The following is a 19,993-nucleotide window of genomic DNA, read 5'->3' as shown; positions in this document are numbered from 1 at the left end:
AAGAAATTTAGTTCTTTTGTGGTTATTTGTGGCTCCTGATCTTCCTACACCAGAAGTGAGGTTGGCTGGTAAACATCATTTTTTATTTGTGGCACTTTTATGTTCAGTAACAGCCACCTGCAAACCATTCACCTTAACCACTTCAAGTCTGGACACTTTCACCCCCTTCCTGTCCAGACCAATTTTCAGCTTTCAGCGCTATCACACATATGAATTTTTTATCTAGAAGTACCAAGTAAAGCACTTTGCTTCCCTGGGCAAGTATGGTGGAGGTGCTGAGTACAAGCAGCTTGAAGGGTCGGCATTTAAGTGAACGTGTTTTGCACTGCATGGGTAAAGCATATATTCCCCATAAATATCCTTATAGCACCTTAGAAGAAATTTAGTTCTTTTGTGGTTATTTGTGGCTCCTGATCTTCCTACACCAGAAGTGAGGTTGGCTGGTAAACATCATTTTTTATTTGTGGCACTTTTATGTTCAGTAACAGCCACCTGCAAACCATTCACCTTAACCACTTCAAGTCTGGACACTTTCACCCCCTTCCTGTCCAGACCAATTTTCAGCTTTCAGCGCTATCACACATATGAATTTTTTAGCATTTTTTTGACACAGAAAAAGCTTTATTTTGGTGGTATTTATTCACCGCTGGGATTTTTATTTTTTTTTTGCTATGTAAATGAAAATGTCCAAAAATTTTGAAAAAAGTGTTTTTCTTATAACATTTTGCAAATAAATAGTATTTCATCATAAATCTTGGCCAAAATTTATTCCGTTATCTTTTTTGTAAAAACAAAATAACCCAAATTAGTTTATAACCAAAAATTATAATGTTTAAACATTTTTTCTTACATTTTTTTTATTTTTTTTATATTATTATTTATGGGTTTTTTTTTTACATACTGTCACCCTAGCAGTAAAGTGTCACCATGGTGACACTGTACTACTTGTGGGGGGTGATGAAGATTTTTTTTTACACTGATTGCTTTTACGCCCATAAAGGCTGTAAAAGCAATCATTTCTCCTTCTCTCTAGCTGCATTCTTGCAGCCATTAAGAACTACTGTGTGAGCTGTGATTGGTCAAAGCTTGTCACATGGTACAAGGCTGTTGTGAATAGCCTTATACCATGTGACCTCTTTGATCATTCACAGATTTCACATGTAGTAAGCAATGATGTCACAAGTGACATCTTGCTTACTACTCTGCATGTGATCACTGATTGGCCAACGAGTGATCACATGATCGGGACCTCGCACAGAGGTCCCGTCTGACGATCGGTGTTCCACTGTGTCAGGAAGACACATTGCGGTGCTGCGAGCTCCCAGGGAGCGCGCACAGCTAGAAAATGCGGGTGCCTTTTATGAACGGCAACCCGCCCCTAGAGTGCCACCGTCCTGCTGTTTATAAACAGCAGGCGGATGGCAAGTGGTTAATTGATGATTGCTGTTCTTTAACATGGCAGAGTTGGACATAATCTAGACTTGAACAGGAAATAACTAACAATAGACTGTGTAGAAATACACAGGATATGTAAAAACAGCCTTTAGTTCTGTCAAAGCATTTTATGTAAATTATAGATAAATATCACAATGTTTTCACAGCATTAACCATTTAAGAGTTCTGCCCTGTATGCACGATGAGAATTTTGGACGAATGATCATCCGTTTTATTTTTGCATGCTAGTCTCTTATCGAAAATGAAGAGTTTACTAAAGTTGCAAAAATTCTTGTATGACAATAAAAATTATGAAGTGATGTATTGCATTTGTATTGTATTTTTGTATGAAAACTGTGCTGATTAAACGAAAATCATACGATTTTGTATCGTACGAGAAAAATTTTCATGCTTGTCCTTTCAAATAATTTTGGACGAAAGCTGTGTACTAAGGATCAGATTATCATATGATTGCTTCAAAAACGTTTTTTTTTGCACGATTTTCTAACTGTGTATACTAGGCTTTATTAACCTTCCTGGAGGTAATCCCGAGTGTAATTTCAGTACCAAAAGCGGTAACCCCCGAGCAACACTCGGGATTACACTGCAGCATCCGTCAAGCATTACCTTGTCCCACGATCCCGCGAGGCCCTCATGCTGTGTCGCCCGGCCATGTCTGCTGGCTAATGCCGGCATCCGTCTTGTGGGTTCCGTTCCCTGCAAGCGTTGTGACATACGGGGGGGGCGGAACTGGCGGGAGATTCAAAAAAGTAAAAATTTGACATACACATAATACATTGTAATCTGTTAGTATTACATTACTGTATCAAAGCATTTCACATACATTTTGTCCCCAGTGCTTTGTCCTGTGCCCTGTTTGCATTTTTACTGTTCTTTCTGCCTGGAAACTGAGAAATGTCCATGGCATCCAAAAAGCGTCCCTTTAGGTCAAAAGCGGTTTTAGACCAGCTAGAGATCAGCGATAATAAATTAGAACCACTTGCAGAATTGAGTGATAATGATTCGTGGGGAAATTCGTCATCAGACACTGAAAACAATTCTGCAACTGAGCTCAGTGATGTGCGAAATTTCAGTGTTTTAGTTTGATTACATTATTGAATTAAATGTATTATTATTTTATTATTTTTTATAATTATTTATTATATTATAATTTATGATTTCATATTTCAAACTTTATCATACTGGGATGTTTACTAGACTCTTGTTTGGACAGATTTAAGTGAGTTATTCCTAACAATTACAGGCCTACAATATAAAACAACAAATTTCCATGCAAAAAATGTACCGCTTTGACATTCAAAAATATTGATTAGTTAGACCGCCAGGGAGGTTAAGAAGACAACTATTACATAATACAGATAAGGATCTCTTTTGTCTGGATAATCTATACCTTTACCTAAACCAGTCATATCTATACTCTGTTATCTACAGTCTGAAGGGTTTCATACATTATAAAGTATACCTTACTAAAGGAATTGAAGCCAAGCATTCACATATAAGACGCCTCTGAAAGACAAGGGTGCAATGGAATGGCCAAGCAGCTGTCTATGGGCAACATAAGGTGACTATGCAAAGCCAGGATGGCACAATGTAACCCTAGGTAACATTAAGCATATCTAGGTCCTAGGAGTGTTTATTTTCAAAGACAGAGATTTTCCAATACATTGAAAACAGTCAAAAAAGTTCTACATAAATGAAGGTCCCTCCCTCCTTACATCCCAAGGTCCCTGTGATAGTCCCTTGGTGTACGGAGGCAGTCCACATAACAACCAGATGCCCCATAGGTACACTATCAGTACAGTATTTCAAGTACTAAAGCATCATTTACTCAAGGTTCCAGGGCCATCAGTTTGGAACTCTAAGCATTTACATTTACAGGTCAGCAAAGCAGCAATATGTAAAAAATATTTAAGTATGACTTAAAAGGCTAAGTTTCTGGAGGTATCTTGACCTACTCCATGTATGATGTGCAAAATGTAAATCTCCCCCCTCCTCACTCTCCCTTCCTCCTGAGTTTACCACCTGTATATATTATTTATTATTTTTTTGTTTCATAAATCACTTTTTTTAGTCCTTTGACACCCATGGTCCTCTTCCTTCTTCAGCCATAAACACTCCTTGATGATGAAGAGAATATTAATGATGTTATGATGTTTTCTTCATCCTTATGCTACAAGTGCAGGGTGCCATGGTGGGTACCTGATGCCCTGTACTCCAGGATAGGGTGAACCCCTGACCCATGGGTGTCCATCAACCCAAAAGAAGACCAGTGCTGGAAACCAGAGCGAGTGTATGTGGGGAACAGCACCGGAGAGAAAATGAGTATTGCAGAAATGCTTTTATGTTTACAGATGGTGGCCTATTTCTTTTTCTACAAAAAAGTACACTTGGGCTTTAAAAGTAATAATCACTTGGATGCTTCTGGCACCTAGGGTTTAGATACAACTCTTGTTCCTATGAAACAATGTTCATTCTCATGGAACAGCCATAAATGATTTACTTTCTGGCCTTACAGCACCCCTTAGAACATTGGGTGTCTTTTATTGCTTTGTCTTTCTTTATTATGGTAATTATTAGCTAGGTGTGATGCTCTCTTACCATTTACAATGGTAGGCCCTTAATAATCTAATTAGGCAGCTATGTTCACTTTTTAAACTTTTTTTTCTTGATGTTTGCAAGTAATAGAAAAAAATGAATCAGCTTGATATTGTACTTTTTTGGAATGTTTAGTGCTGTTATTTTGTTTGAAATTTTTTTATTCGTTTACTTGAATTTGTAATAGTGCTTGAAAGAAAAATGATATTATGTTTATGTCCCTTTTTAGGTAATGATCAAATGTATGCTAAATGACATACAAGAAACTGAAATACGAAAGAAGAAAAATATATTGAGCACATATAAGAGAAGAATAATGCAGTCCACAAGCAGGTGAGCTTAAAACTGTGGATATTTAGAGTGTATCTAAACCCCAAATAAAAAAAAAAGAACAAATCAAGCATCAAAAGGGACAAAAAGAGAAGTTAATTGTTAGGGTCTACATACCCTTTTTTGTAAAGGCTTTAGATATATTTTAAAATGGAAGTGCAATCGAATACTAATTATACTTAAAACTGTTCCCTCCCCCATTCTAAACCTATTCTAACTACTTTGCAAAGGAAAGATTTCTATACTCACCTATTCTCAGGGCGCTCTGGTCCAGTCACATGATTGGCTCCCAACACCAGCTTCAGTGTAGGGCTGACTACAGACGGTTCGAATCTCAGCCGGGTCAACAGAAATCATGTATGGGCAGGCTAAATTTACCAAGTTGATCGATCGATCAACTTAGGTACAACCAGCCTGCCAGATTTAACATGTGATTAGAGATGAGCGAATCGAACATGACGAAGTGGAATTCGTTTCGAATATTAGGAAAAATTCGATTCGCGCCGAATCCGAAAATTAGCAAACTTCGGATGCACGAATCGAATTTTCCCCGATCGGCCGATTTTCATCCCTTCTACAGCCGGCAAAAAGTGTCCCTGCAGAGAGCTCCGCTATTTCTGACAGTTCTCTGACAGTTCCTTCACATCTACAGCGGTTGAAACATTGTATCTATTTGTTTCCATTTAGGATACAGATGTTTTTATTCGGAAACAAATAGATACAATGTTTCAACTGCTGTAAATGTGAAGAAACTGTCAGAGAACTGTCAGAAATAGCGGAGCTCTCTGCAGATACACTTTTTGCTGGACTGGAATTCTTCTTATTTTCATCCTACTTCTTCTTCTTCTTCTTCTTCTTCTTCTTCTTCATCCTCATCCTCATCCTCTTCTTCTTCTTCATCCTCATCCTCTTCTTCTTCTTCTTCTTCTTCATCCTCATCCTCTTCTTCTTCTTCTTCATACTCATCCTCTTCTTCATCCTCATTCTCTTCTTCTTCATCCTCATCCTCTTCTTCTTCATCCTCATCCTCTTCTTCTTCATCCTCATCCTCTTCTTCTTCATCCTCATCCTCTTCTTCTTCTTCATCCTCATCCTCTTCTTCTTCTTCTTCTTCTTCTTCCTCACCATCATCCTCTTCTTCTTCTTCTTCTTCATCCTCATCCTCTTCTTCATCCTCATCCTCTTCTTCTTCTTCTTCTTCATCCTCATCCTCTTCTTCTTCTTCATCATCCTCATCTTCTTCTTCTTCATCCTCATCCTCCTCTTCTTCTTCTTCTTCTTCATCCTCTTCTTCTTCTTCCTCATCCTCATCCTCTTCTTCTTCTTCTTCTTCATCCTCATCCTCTTCTTCTTCTTCATCCTCATCTTCTTCTTCTTCATCCTCATCCTCCTCTTCTTCGTCTTCTTCATCCTCTTCTTCTTCTTCCTCATCCTCTTCTTCTTCTTCTTCGTCTTCTTCATCCTCATCCTCTTCTTCTTCTTCTTCTTCTTCTTCTTCCTCATCTTCTTCTTCTTCTTCATCCTCATCCTCTTCTTCTTCTTCTTCTTCTTCATCCTCATCCTCTTCTTCTTCTTCTTCTTCATCTTCTTCTTCTTCTTCCTCATCCTCTTCTTCTTCATCCTCATCCTCTTCTTCTTCATCCTCATCCTCTTCTTCTTCTTCTTCATCCTCATCCTCCTCTTCTTCTTCATCATCATCCTCATCTTCTTCTTCTTCTTCTTCATCATCATCCTCATCCTCACCATCATCCTCTTCTTCTTCTTCACCCTCATCCTCTTCTTCATCCTCATCCTCACCATCATCCTCTTCTTCTTCTTCACCCTCATCCTCTTCTTCATCCTCATCCTCTTCTTCTTCTTCATCCTCATCCTCTTCTTCTTCTTCATCCTCATCCTCTTCTTCTTCTTCTTCTTCTTCATCCTCTTCTTCTTCTTCTTCTTCATCCTCATCCTCTTCTTCTTCTTCTTCATCCTCATCCTCTTCTTCTTCTTCTTCATCCTCATCCTCTTCTTCTTCTTCTTCCTCATCCTCTTCTTCTTCCTCATCCTCATCCTCTTCTTCTTCTTCATCCTCATCTTCTTCTTCTTCATCCTCATCTTCTTCCTCTTCTTCTTCTTCATCCTCATCCTCTTCTTCTTCATCCTCATCCTCTTCTTCTTCATCATCCTCATCCTCTTCTTCTTCTTCATCCTCATCCTCTTCTTCTTCTTCTTCTTCCTCATCCTCTTCTTCTTCTTCATCCTCATCCTCTTCTTCTGCATCCTCATCCTCTTCTTCTTCATCCTCATCCTCTTCTTCTTCTTCATCCTCATCCTCTTCTTCTTCTTCATCATCCTCATCCTCTTCTTCTTCTTCTTCTTCTTCCTCATCCTCTTCTTCTTCTTCTTCTTCTTCTTCTTCTTCATCCTCATCCTCTTCTTCTGCATCCTCATCCTCTTCTTCTTCATCCTCATCCTCTTCTTCTTCTTCTTCTTCTTCATCCTCATCCTCCTCTTCTTCTTCTTCTTCTTCATCATCCTCATCTTCTTCTTCTTCTTCATCATCCTCATCCTCACCATCATCCTCTTCTTCTTCATCCTCATCCTCTTCTTCATCCTCATCCTCTTCTTCTTCTTCTTCATTCTCATCCTCTTCTTCTTCCTCATCCTCATCCTCTTCTTCTTCTTCATCCTCATCCTCTTCTTCTTCTTCTTCATCCTCGTCCTCTTCTTCTTCATCCTCATCCTCTTCTTCTTCTTCATCCTCATCCTCTTCTTCTTCATCCTCATCCTCTTCTTCTTCTTCATCCTCATCCTCTTCTTCTTCTTCTTCATCCTCATCCTCCTCTTCTTCTTCTTCTTCTTCTTCATCCTCATCCTCTTCTTCTTCTTCCTCACCATCATCCTCTTCTTCTTCTTCTTCTTCTTCTTCTTCTTCTTCTTCTTCTTCATCCTCATCCTCTTCTTCTTCTTCTTCTTCTTCCTCATCCTCTTATTCTTCTTCCTCATCCTCTTCTTCTTCTTCTTCTTCATCCTCATCCTCTTCTTCTTCTTCATCCTCATCCTCTTCTTCTTCTGCTTCTTCTTCATCCTCATCCTCTTCTTCTTCTTCCTCTTCCTCGTCCTCTTCTTTTTCATCCTCTTCTTCCTCTTCTTCTTCTTCATCCTCTTCTTCATCCTCTTCCTCTTCTTCTTTTTCTTCTTTTTGTCTTCCTCTTCCAGGTCACTGCTCATGCGTAGATTTTTTATCGGCAAATGGCCTCCCATTGCTGCTGCCTCCACCGCCACACTGTGGCTCCACACTTTGGTTTTGGCCCCGTGACTGCCCAAATGAGTGAAGTGTGCGGTGATTCTAAGATCGACGGCACTCATCTGCATGTCATACTGACTGACAGTATTATTTCTCTTCCCCAGCAGACTCCAAGGGCATTTAAATTAAAGGTACAGTGTTCTGCACTAATATAAAGGCTCTCTGAAGCCTAGAAACCCTTTTTATAAGTTAAATTCGCAGCGAATAAATTTGCATCGAATCGAATTTATTCCGCAAATTCGGCGAATCAGCCAAATCGATTTTTTGAATAATTCGCTCATCTCTACATGTGATCATCACTAGTGGCTAGTATAGCCACTAGCAATAATCACTGTCTATTTTCCAGTGGGAACGGCTTCCCCTCCACCAGAATACAATGGCTCGACAGGAGGAATTCCCCTGCCAACACTCTCTGTGTTGATGGGGAAATCGAGCTAATTTATTTCCTGCAACCCATGGTTACATGAAAGAAATTCACTCTGTGTATGGGCTGCTTAGAGAAGGAGCAGCAGACAACAGATGTCTTATAGTAAGTCTATAGGTGCAAACATAGTGTTCAAATGTTTCTCAGGTATATATGAGTATAATAAAAACTGTGGCAAACTGTTTTGTAAAATTGTTCTGCAAATTGTAAACTTCAGCGTTACTCCTGCCCTGGTAGATGCATTTGTATGAAGGTATTTATTATTTAATATTATGGTACAGACTGTATAGTGAATTATGTAAATTAGGCCACTGATTACAGAATTGTTTTCATGTGCAGCTTAAGGACACAGTGAAACAATGAACGCTGTAAAGCCATTTGATGAAAATGTCTAGCTTTCCCACATGGAAGAAAAATATATTTGAAATATGTTTAAAAAATATTCTTCCCAAATATATTGCCATATATTTGAAACGCTACAATTTTGCCCATATTCAATATATTTAAATATATGTATATATTGCGTGTTGAAATGCGTTTTTATTACAAAATATATGAAAAATATTTTTAAAAATACATTTCAAATATACTGTATGTCTTTAAAAATTCAAATCTACATTTTTGGAATGAATTTACAAATATATATAAACATATATCTTAAAATGACTTTTCATATGTTAAAAAAATTCTAAAGAATATGTTTAAAAAATATATATTTTTAAAAATATACATATTTTTTAAATATATTCTTCAGATTTTTAAAAAAAAAAAAAAATCATTTTAACATATATTTTTACAACAATTTGTAAATGCATTCCAAAAATGTAGATATGTATTTTTAAAGACATACAGTATATTTGAAATTTATTTTTTAGAATATTTTTCATTTATTCTGTAATAAAAACACATTTCCACGTGCAGTATATATATATATATATATATATATATATATATTTATTGAAATATATTTTGAAATATATTGAATATGGCTAAAATTGTAGCATTTCAAGTATATGGCAATAAATTTGGGAAGAATATTTTTAAAATGTATTTCACATATATCTTTCTTCCATATGGTTTTTTATAACCAATAATACAAAACACTGAGCATATAATACGCTGAGTAATAATATTAAATGCATGTCAGTGTTATTAGTAACAGAATTATGCAAATACTTTCTGTAACATGCAAAAAACAAAATGTAATCTCATTTAAATATACAGTATATACTATATATATATATATATATATATATATATATATATATATAAAACACGTTCCAACTTTTTTGCTGTAATCAGCAAATTCTTGATTGGAGAGCAAGAGTCCTTCTCCCGTTTCAGTACTCAGGCTGCATTCATGGTGAATTCTGTGTGTTGCATTTCAAATAAGGGTTAAGTATGGGTTTGATCAAGTTGGATTTAAAAGAATGGGTAGCCTTGATACATTACACAGTAATGCACAATGTAGCATACTTAGGCAAGCCTTGGATGATTTGATTTTCTTTCCTGCAGCCATGGGTTGCAGGAAAGAAAATTGCTTAGTTCCCCATTAACTGGGTCATTGTTGATGGGGGAATCTCTCCCTCACAGCTACTGTGCATGCAAAAAATCCTAAAGGTTGGTTGTACTGAAGTCGAACGAAGGATCAATTTCAGTAAAACCAGCCTATCGCTACACTTATTTATTTATTTCAGGTACTTATTTAGTGCCATCAATTTACACAGCACTTTACATATATATTGTATATTCACATCAGTCCCTAACCCTCAAGGGGCATACAATCTACGGTCCCTAACTTATATTCATACATACACATACTAGGGCCAATTTAGACAGGATCCAGTTCACTTACCAGCATGTCTTTGGAGTGTGGGAGGAAAACCATGCAGGCACAGGGAGAACATGCAAACTCCAGGCAGGTGGTGCCATAGCTGGGATTTGAATCTACACATACTAGGGCTAATTTAGACAGGATCCAATTAACCTACCAGCATGTCTTTGGAGTGTGGGAGGAAACCGGAGTACCTGGAGGAACCTCATGCAAGCACAGGGAGAACATGCAAACTCCAGGCAGGAGGTGCCATAGCTGGGATTTGAACCTACGACCCTAGTACTGCCAGCTGGAAGTGCTAACCATATAACCACTGTACTGCCCATGGTTTAAAACTCGTCCAGTCCCTGCTGAACCAGCCAGGACTTAACAGGCTTAGCACACCGTGTAAGTGTAAACCCAATCTAGCACTTTCCTTAACTTTCATTTTGCACTTCAGATGTATTTAGTTGATTTAAAGTGAAGGCTCAGTTGGGTTTTCACTACTTCCTTCCACAACTATTTTTTAATTAACACCTTTGCTAAAAGGAGAATGATAGAACAACAACTATATTTACTGTACATTAGTGTAAAATACTAATCTTATTATTATTATTATACAGGATTTATATAGCGCCAGCAGTTTGCTCAGCACTTTACAAAATGAAGGTAGACATAACAGTTACAATACTATTTGGTACAAGAGGAAACTGCTCGTTAGAGCTTACAATCTCCATAAAATATTGTTTTGCTAGTCATGTTCTACCTTATCATAGCACATTAACTAGTTCTGTGTTTTTAACATTGTTTTCATTTAGATCCCCTAAATCCGGTCTTCCAATGAAAGTCTCTAAGCATCGCAGCATCATATCAATTGTCATCATTATAGTTCTTTTGTTTATTATTGCTGCTGTGGTTTCAGCTATTGTAATCGCTGTTTGTTGTGGTAAGTTCATGGTATTACATTTTATTATGAAAATGTTTACTATCAAGGGAAAAAAGTAGTAGCATGTAGGAGGGTATTGCGGACAGTCACTGATGTCCCGTTGAGCATTGTTGCTGCTTGAATCGGTGTCAGCTTGGAAAGTGAGGAGGTGATTTGTAGATTGCTCATTCACTTCATGGTTAGCTGCCAGAAGTAAATACAATTGTCACAAGAACACTGTTTGCCTTTGGTGATGGGGGAACTTTGCAGAGCACTGGACCTCTGCACTGGGCTCCTGACAGCCATCTTGGGGGAGCCTGTGTCTCACTGGGCAGCCATTCTTACCTAGAGAGAGTATATGTAGCCTCTGCTGGCTTGTTTTTGTGCTTCTTGCAGTGGGGGAAGTTGAGATAGGGACTGACACTTGCTGGTGAGAGAAAGCTATCCTCAGGAAAAGGTACCCCTGGAAGGAGGCCAGCTTAGGTTGATCCTGTCCTGGAACATATCTGTTATGTGGAAGGGCCTTTCTGCCAGTCTGCATCTGCAGCAGTGCATCCTTGTGCCTTGTGTTGTAAGCAATGTGTAAGCCATGGAAGGCCTGTTTAAGGAAGCAATCCTCAAGCATGCTGTTGCATGTAAATCTGACAATTCATTCACATTAGAAAGGCAGAATAGCTATTAGAGATTTAGAATTACTTCACATACAGCTGCTAAATGCCCAGGTTTCTATAGTTACAGTATCTAGCTCCTTGAAATATAAATAGAAGGCAGATATCTAAATTACAAAAACATTGTTTAAGAAAAACGAATTGTAAGGTTCTTCTTGCACAATGACAGTTACAGCCCATATGGAAGAAAAATATATTTGAAATATATTTTAATAATATTCTTCCAAAATATATTGACATATATTTTAAATACTACAATTTTGGCCATATTAAATAAATATATATATTTATTTCAGGTACTTATATAGCACTGTCAATTTATGCAGCACTTTACATATATATATTGTACATTCACATCAGTCCCTAACTCTCAAGGGGCGTACAATCTAAGGTCCCTAACTCACATTCATACACATACTAGGGCCAATTTAGACAGGAACCAATTAACCTACCAGCATGTCTTTGGAATGTGGGAGGAAACCGGAGGACCCCACGCAGGTACAGGCAGAACATGCAAGCTCCAGGCAGGTGGTGGCGTGATTGGGATTTGAACCAACTACCCTAGTACTACCAGGCGGAAGTACTAACTATTTAGCCACTGTGCTGCCACTGTTCAGCCTTCTCAAAACCTAGACATTATACAAAGGTGAGGTGAGCAATTGAAGGACAACATTGTTCTCAGTGACACGTGTTGCAGGTAAAACTACCACAAAAAGTAAGCTTGAGTCAGATTGGGGTCCTACTGAATGTGAGCTACTTCTAAAAGCAAAAAAATATATATATATTGTATGTTGAAATGCGTTTTTATTACAAAATGTATAAAAAATATTTTAAAAAATACTTTTTCAAATATAATGAATGTCTTTAAAAATACAAATCTACATCTGGAATGCATTTACAAATATATGTTAAAATTACTTTTTTATATCTGATAAAAAATCTGAAGAATATATTTTTCAAAATATTTTGTAATATATAAAAAGGCATTTCAACATGCTGTATTTACATATATATATATATATATACTGCATATTGAAATGCCTTTTTAATATATTACAAAATATCTGAAAAATATTTTAAAAAATATATTCTTCAGATTTTTGAAATGCATTTACAAATATATTACAAAATATATGTTAAAATGGCATTTCTATATGTTAAAAAAAATCTGAAGAATATATTTTTAAAAATACTTTTAATACATTTTGTAATATAAAAAAAAGGCATTTCAACATGCAGTGTATGTATGTATATATATATATATATATATATATATATATATGTATATATATATATATACACACACACACACATATATATATAAATACACACTGCATGTTTATATATTACAAAATATATGAAAAATAGTTTTAAAAGTATATATTTTTTTAAATATAATCTTCAGATTTTTTTCACATATAAAAAAGTCATTGATTTTAACATATATTTTTACATATATTTGTAAATGCATTCCAGAAATGTAGATTTGTACTTTTAAACACATACAGTATATTTGAAATGTATTTTTAAAAATATTTTCATATATTTTGTAATAAAAATGCATTTCAACATACAGTGTGTGTATATATATATATATATTTTTTTTTTTAATTGAAATATATTTTGAAATATATTGAATATGGCCAAAATTGTAGTATTTTAAATATATGTCAATATATTTTGGAAGAATATTTAAAAAATATATTTCAAATATATTTTTCTTCCATGTGGGAGTATAGCAGTGTCAGGAATGGACTTGCCAATAGTGGTGGGACTCACCTGCCTTGTGGGCTGCAGTACCAGGGCTGGCCAGCGGGTGCTCTCAACAACCAGAGGTTCACTTCGGCAATTAGCCATCACCTGGGGCTGATTGCAGGTGGTGTATTTAAGGGATGGCCAGACCTGCAGTCTGTGCCTTGGTGTGTGTTTTTCCATGGGCCCCAGTATCTTGCATTCCTATTCCTGTCTGACTTGTTGCCGACCCTGCCTGATCCTGACCTCTGCTGACTTCTCCTGTTTGATCCCTGGCTTGTGACCCTGACCATTCTCTCCGCCTGCTCCTCCTGTACCTACCTGCCCGATAGTTATCGACCCGGCCTGTCTGACTACATTGTGCTCTATATGTGTATGTACCTGTGTATCTATATCAGTTTAGGTTTGGGTTTGTTTCACCTTGTTGTATGTATTTGTGTTAGCTTGGGGTTTGGTGCACTGCGTTTATGTTTGTATTGTTAGTCTCAATAAATTGTCTTGTTTATACCATATCTGAAGCTTGCGTTTCCCTGTGTCAGTACACACACTTCTGGTCACACCCGCATCCCTGACAAGCAGTATATAGCTAACTGTGCATCTGTGTACCAACTTGTGTGATGAATGACTGCAGCTGGAGAAAAGGGCTTTCATTCACAAAGATACAAGCTGACAACAACACAAGCCAGGTACTACACTATTCCGTCCCACACTACAAGCTGACAGTTTCCACTTTCTCTGTTCCCCAGCAAGCTGAATCTCTGTACTAAACAGGTGAGATGAAGAGAAACAGCGCAGTAGAATGGACAGGGGGCAGGGTGCAGTGCTGGCCATAACTCCTCCATGGGAATGCACATATATGTAGGCTAGTGACAGTTTTTCTTTAAATGCTGCTGTCCTCATTGCCCCCCTCAATGTGCTCAATGTGAAGCACAAATCATAATGTAAATACCTTTTCTTTTGTTTACTTTTCTATGCTAGCACATGGCCCCAAAGCCCCAGGCACCTCTGTGTGATGTGTAGCTGGTGAGACTACATCCTCCTTCATCATCTCTTAGAACAGGGGATGCTGGTGAGTGACATCATCACTTTAGGGAATTCCACCCAGATGCTGGCCTTGCACATCACACAGAGGGCCCTGGACTTTGTGTTCATGTGACCCCCATAACAAATGAAGCAAAAAAAGTAGTTACCTTGCGATTTGTGCTTCATTGTATGCAGTATTCTTGGAGGCATTAGGGGTGGCAGCACTTAAAAAGAGTTATAGTGCCTAAACGTTTTGCCTCAATTATAAATGTGTCTCTACTTACAGTTTTCTCTTAGGTTCTCTACAAATGCCCGTTGAGCCTTCCAGGCAAAGTCCACCTAATGCAACTTCCTGTGATGGTGTGGCAACAATGCTGCCCTGTGCCCGAATTCAGAACAGAGTTGTCACTCCCATGTAGGCTTTGCCTGCTTGAACGATAGTGTAATAAAATGGTTATGTGGCTATTAGCATTTTTACTGCTGTTTCACAAGTCTACAGCTTATTATTTGGTACCTGGCCACAACTGGATATGGTTCTTGTTTAGACTGTCATACAGAAGCCTTTAGTTGTACCTTATGGTATATCTAAACCCAAGAACAAGAATGTAATATTATTATGTATATTGCAGATGACCAATTCTTAGATATTGAGGCTGCATTAAATTAAATTTCTTTTTTTAGGCTTTTTTTCCCTTCGCAATCACCTAGCGTCCCTGCCAGTAACACATTGCCTTTCATAGGGGGTCAACATTCACTGTACTGTATCTGTAGAGCTTAGGCTTTGTTTCCTAGGACAGGAAGTGAGCAAGGACTACTCCCCCTTCCTCATCTACACAACATGGGGAGGTGTTCTGTAGTTAACAGAGGTAACCTTTGGTGGGCTGATAAGAGTGCTTGAGATAGCAGTGCAAAGAAATTACAAGATCACTGGATTTCTGGCAGGATCAACCAGTATATTTACATTTACCAAACAGATATAGCAAAAAGTATTCAGTGGTATACTTAAAACATCAAAAGTGAGTACCTTGTTAGGGTTTGCATAGACTTTCATTGTTAAATACATTGTTATTAAAATGGTGAAATATTATATTTACAATGCATGAAATGACACCATTCTCCTGTAGGCCAGGTGTACTACTTTATGTCTCAGCAGCCCAAAGCATCTGCTAGCACAAATATAAAAAAACCGCATGCTGTAGAAAAATGTTTTATCTGTGATATCAATTATTAACATACCAAGCTAATAAAACAAGGAAACTGACAAATGGTTTTAAGGGCATGTGGCATAAAATCTTAATAGACAAACTTTGCTTCTTTTTACAGGAACAAGCAGCAAATCAGGATCCAGCCTTGCGTATTATAGCGGTTCTTTTAGGATTTTAAATTTAAACTATACAGAAGATTATAGGAAAAGCAGTAGCCTTGAATTTCAGTCAATGGCTGTTCAAATTGAAGGATTTGTAAGTAGTTTTTATTAGCTTTAGAGAAATGTGAATCTTTCTTTTCATATATTGTAAAAATAGAAGAACATTTTTGCACCACTGAAACAATTGATCATGAACACTGTTAAACTCTTGCTAAGCCACTGTGTATTTGTCAAAGTCTCCTGTGCCAGTGTATATGGATACGGGGGATGCCTTTTTCAGAACCCGTGTCTCTGCCTTGTTAAAGGTCACAAGACATAGATATCAGAATGTATATTAAAATATTAGCTGATCATTCAAACATCTACATAAAGGAAGGTCCGTAGTGTATGGCTTGTTAAGCCAGTTTGTGGAGCTACATAGGCCTCCTGTTCAGCAGCTTTGCAAGGATAGTGTGCCTGAGCACCAGTACATCCCACTGATATCCAGTACAGTTAATTATCAGTTCTCTTTGCAGGGGCACTACACACTTTCTACAGATGCCTCTGTACTAAGGTGATGCAATTAACATTTTCTTACATTACAGCTGGGGCCAATGAAACACAGGTGCTCATGTGTTTTAACCAGTACTCTGGGGAACCTACCTGGTCACCCCCTCCAACTCACCCATGTAATTGATCACCAACACTCAAATTTACAAACCAGGTGCTCATGGCATTCCCTAGGCATAGACTGAGCCTGAGTGTTGGTGAACCACTGTAGAACTTTACTGCTGTGCCCAACTGCCTTTAGCCTTCAAGCAATTGCATCCACTGTGTCTAAAATCAGTTACCCTCAGTATTACACAAAGGCAAAGTGTCTTTCTTTAACTCTTTCACTGTGCAGAGTTTCTTCACAAAGAGTAAGAACATGGTACAAATTTCACTGCATAATTCTGTTCAACTAGTACAGTATAACCACAGTTATGGAGGAAAAACTCAGTTTGTAACTGGACTCATCCTATGGTAGTGGCAGAGAGGGGGCTTACCATATCCCAGTATGTCCCAAAGTCATGGTCTTGGTTCCTCCCAGGCCATAGGCCTACCTTGTACACCCCTTACTAGAGGTCTGCCCTCTCCTCGATCTTGCCTTCTCCTTTGGCCATAACCCCTTCTAACATACTAAGAGTCAGAACAAGCACCCCCTTCCCTTAGCTTAGGAAGCTCACAGATTAAAGTCATCCAAGGACTTTAAAATTTAGTCACAAATTTAGACACAGCACAACCACATCAAGAGAAAGGAAGAGCAATGCAGGGAACACACTGGCAAACTCTTTGTCATTGGTGGTGGTGATCATGGGAAAAAGGGTGGGCAAGCCATGAATGATCCGGCACTAACTACCCTGCAATATCAATCTGGCATGGCTTTCAGTCCTACTGATCATATCCAAACAGATCATGGGAAAAAGGGTAGGTAAGGCATGAATGCTCCAGCACTAACTACCCTGCAATATCAATCTGGCATGGCTTTCAGTCCAACTGATCATATCCAAACATATCATGGAAAAAAGGGTGGGCAAGGCATGAATTCTCCGGCACTAACTATCCTGAAATATCAATCTGGCATGGCTTTCAATCCTACTGCTCATATCCAAACAGATCATGGGAAAAAGGGTGGGCAAGGCATGAATGCTCCGGTACTAACTACCCTGCAATATCAATCTGGCATGTCTTTCAGTTCAACTGATCATATCCAAACAGTTCTTGGGAAAAAAGGTGGGCAAGGCATGAATGCTCCGGCACTAACTACCCTGCAATATCAATCTGGCATGGCTTTCAGTCCTACTGCTCATATCCAAACAGATCATGGGAAAAAGGGTGGGCAAGGCATGAATGCTTCAGCACTAACTACCCTGCAATATCAATCTGGCATGGTTTTCAGTTCAACTTATCATATCCAAACAGAATGGTAGGCATGATAAATTGCCACTGCCTGAAGGTACAACAATCGTGAGATGTTTGATCCAGTCATTTCTAGCTAGTATAGTAGCCACATAATTCTTGTCTCTGTCCATCCTAAACTAAACAACCTGTACAGTCCATTTCTTGGACATTTTGCTGACAAGTTTTTACTATTTAGCAGCAATCACTATGTCCACAGGTGTGTATGACTGGCAAACTCATTCCTTTTGCTTTAAACTATATGATCAGAACCGAAATCGTAATATATTGCAGATTTTAAATGAATAGAAATCTAGGAATGTAAGACAACATGGGGCACATTAACTAAAACTGGTTCGCTCAGGATCTGGTGCAGCTGTGCATGGTAGACAATCACCTTCTAACTTCAGCTTGTGCAATTAAGCTTTGGCAATAAAACCTGGGAGCTGCACCAGATTTTGCACTCACCAGTTTCAGTAAATAACCTCCCATGTGTCTGATTTATGACTTCATATGCCAGAGTCTCAATTATGCAGTCACATTTTCAGATGTTTTCAGTGTCTCATGATAGCTTATACATTTAAAAGAAAATGTGAAAATTTAAAGAGGTTATTTAAATTGTAAATATGCTTAAAATAAAGTATTGAACGTAATTAATTCAAGTTTTATTATATCAATATTGCTTTGTATAATATCATTTTGGAGTACTACTAGTGTTGATTGCATTTGTATCTGTTGCAGATCGATTCAATATTTAATTCTTCAGAGCTGAGAAATGAATACAAAAAGGTACAAGTTGTCAGTCTAAGGTATGTGACCGTTGATTTCAGCAGTAAATTGAATATTTTGAAATACATGAATAATGTCCACACCTATCTCCTGTAGTATAAACCTGGTCATACACACGTAGACTTTTTTTTCTTAGATTGTGGACCAGGGGCGGACTGACAACTCATGGGGCCCCCAGGCAATAGGGGATCAAGGGGCCCCTGTGTCCTTGCCCAAACTCAAAAAACCTTATGAAAAAGGTACCAGGGGCATCTTATGGGGCCCCCTACTGACCCCGGGCCCTTGGGCAGTGCCTGAGTTTCCAAATGGTCAATCCGCCCCTGTTGTGGACTGAACCAAAAAAAAATTCCTTTAACTATGTTAAAGACAGGCAATGTTCAGCCAACAATTTTCTGCCCAGCTCCTTCAAAGAATGTTGGGCGGGAGGGTGCCAAGAGGGTTGTAGCCTTGACTTATCATCACAGGACTGGGAGTGGCTGAAGCCTGACTCCTGTGGTTGTTCCTCTAAAGGGAATAAAAATGTATTTGGACATTTGCTATAAAAAGAGCAGTCAGTCCGTAATGTACTGCATAGCATGGTGTATGCATTAAAGAATTCTGGGCAATGAGAAATAAATCAGCAGGCCAAAAATATCATCTAGGGAACACTGAAGTTGTGTTAAAGCCAGAAAGTCAACTCACCTTCCCTAGGTTCTCTGTAATTTACAGTTTTTACAGAGCTCCCCATGCATGAGATGGGTACATTTGTTGTTTCAAGCCTTTGCTGTGCAACTTTTTCTGTGCATGATTCAGATTTAAATTTACAGGCAGAATTAAATTGAACTAATATCTGGGATGAAGTAACTGTTATGACCATAATATCTACACTTTCTTACATACATCAAATTATCTTTTAGGAGACAACAAGTAGCCCACATCAGCTGCATCCAGTAACTGCTGTATAGCTGTGCCTAGGTGAAAAACTGCAGCCCTGAGCAGTTACACTGTGTTCCTTATATACATTTCAAGGCTTAATTTTTACGATTATGAAATTATTACGAGTATCCCACTTGGCCCCAAATTCTTATCCACCCAAAAAAGACCCAACAGCTACCAACAGGTGTACCTTTAACACCAAGCCAGATAACAAAGAAAAAATGAAAAAAAATAGCAGCATTAATTAGTATGTGTGATATATAATATATATGAAAAACACCATGAGCTTAGAACACTATAAAGTGCAACATGCAATAAATAAACTGCAAAATATAGAAATGATCCTGTGCAAAAAATTCAATAAAGTGCTGAAAGTTTGACGCTGTGTGCTTATGCTATAAGCATATAAACCTCTAAAATTGTGAAACTTAAGTCTCAAGTCCATAAAGTTCAATTAAATTATTTAAATCAAAAATCATTCACCCAAAATAATATAGTCCACCATTTTTTTTAAATGGACGCCTATTGATTTCTCTAGTTTTATTGAACTTTATGGACTTGTGATTTAGTTTGCACAATTTATGAAGTTTATATGCTTTTAGCATAAGTACAGTATGGTACTTCCAGCACTTTAAGTTTTTTGCACAGGAATATTACTATATTTTTGCAGTTTATTTATGGCACATTGCAGTTTAGAGAGTTCTAAGCATAATATCATTTTTCATATGCAGT

General features: G+C 37.8%; 1 protein-coding gene across 1 annotated transcript in view; it reads left to right on the top strand.

Moving 5' to 3' along the window:
• The window catches only part of LOC149447611 (transmembrane protease serine 11D-like), a 69,971-nt gene that overhangs the window by 1,881 nt on the left and 48,097 nt on the right, over nucleotides 1-19,993 (top strand). Inside the window, exons 2-5 of the mRNA XM_089652296.1 lie at nucleotides 4,280-4,383; nucleotides 10,725-10,852; nucleotides 15,598-15,734; nucleotides 18,299-18,366. Coding sequence (XP_089508422.1) covers nucleotides 4,283-4,383; nucleotides 10,725-10,852; nucleotides 15,598-15,734; nucleotides 18,299-18,366 — 434 coding nt within the window. The 5' untranslated portion in view covers nucleotides 4,280-4,282. The remainder of the gene's footprint in view (nucleotides 1-4,279; nucleotides 4,384-10,724; nucleotides 10,853-15,597; nucleotides 15,735-18,298; nucleotides 18,367-19,993) is intronic.

The sequence above is a fragment of the Staurois parvus genome, unplaced genomic scaffold (genome assembly GCF_062004578.1).
Source record: "Staurois parvus isolate SC_StPar_1 unplaced genomic scaffold, SC_StPar_1.0 ptg000679l, whole genome shotgun sequence".
Lineage (NCBI taxonomy): Eukaryota > Metazoa > Chordata > Amphibia > Anura > Ranidae > Staurois > Staurois parvus.
The sequence above is the reverse complement of the archived record's forward strand: the minus strand, read 5'-3'. Positions and strand labels throughout refer to the sequence as shown.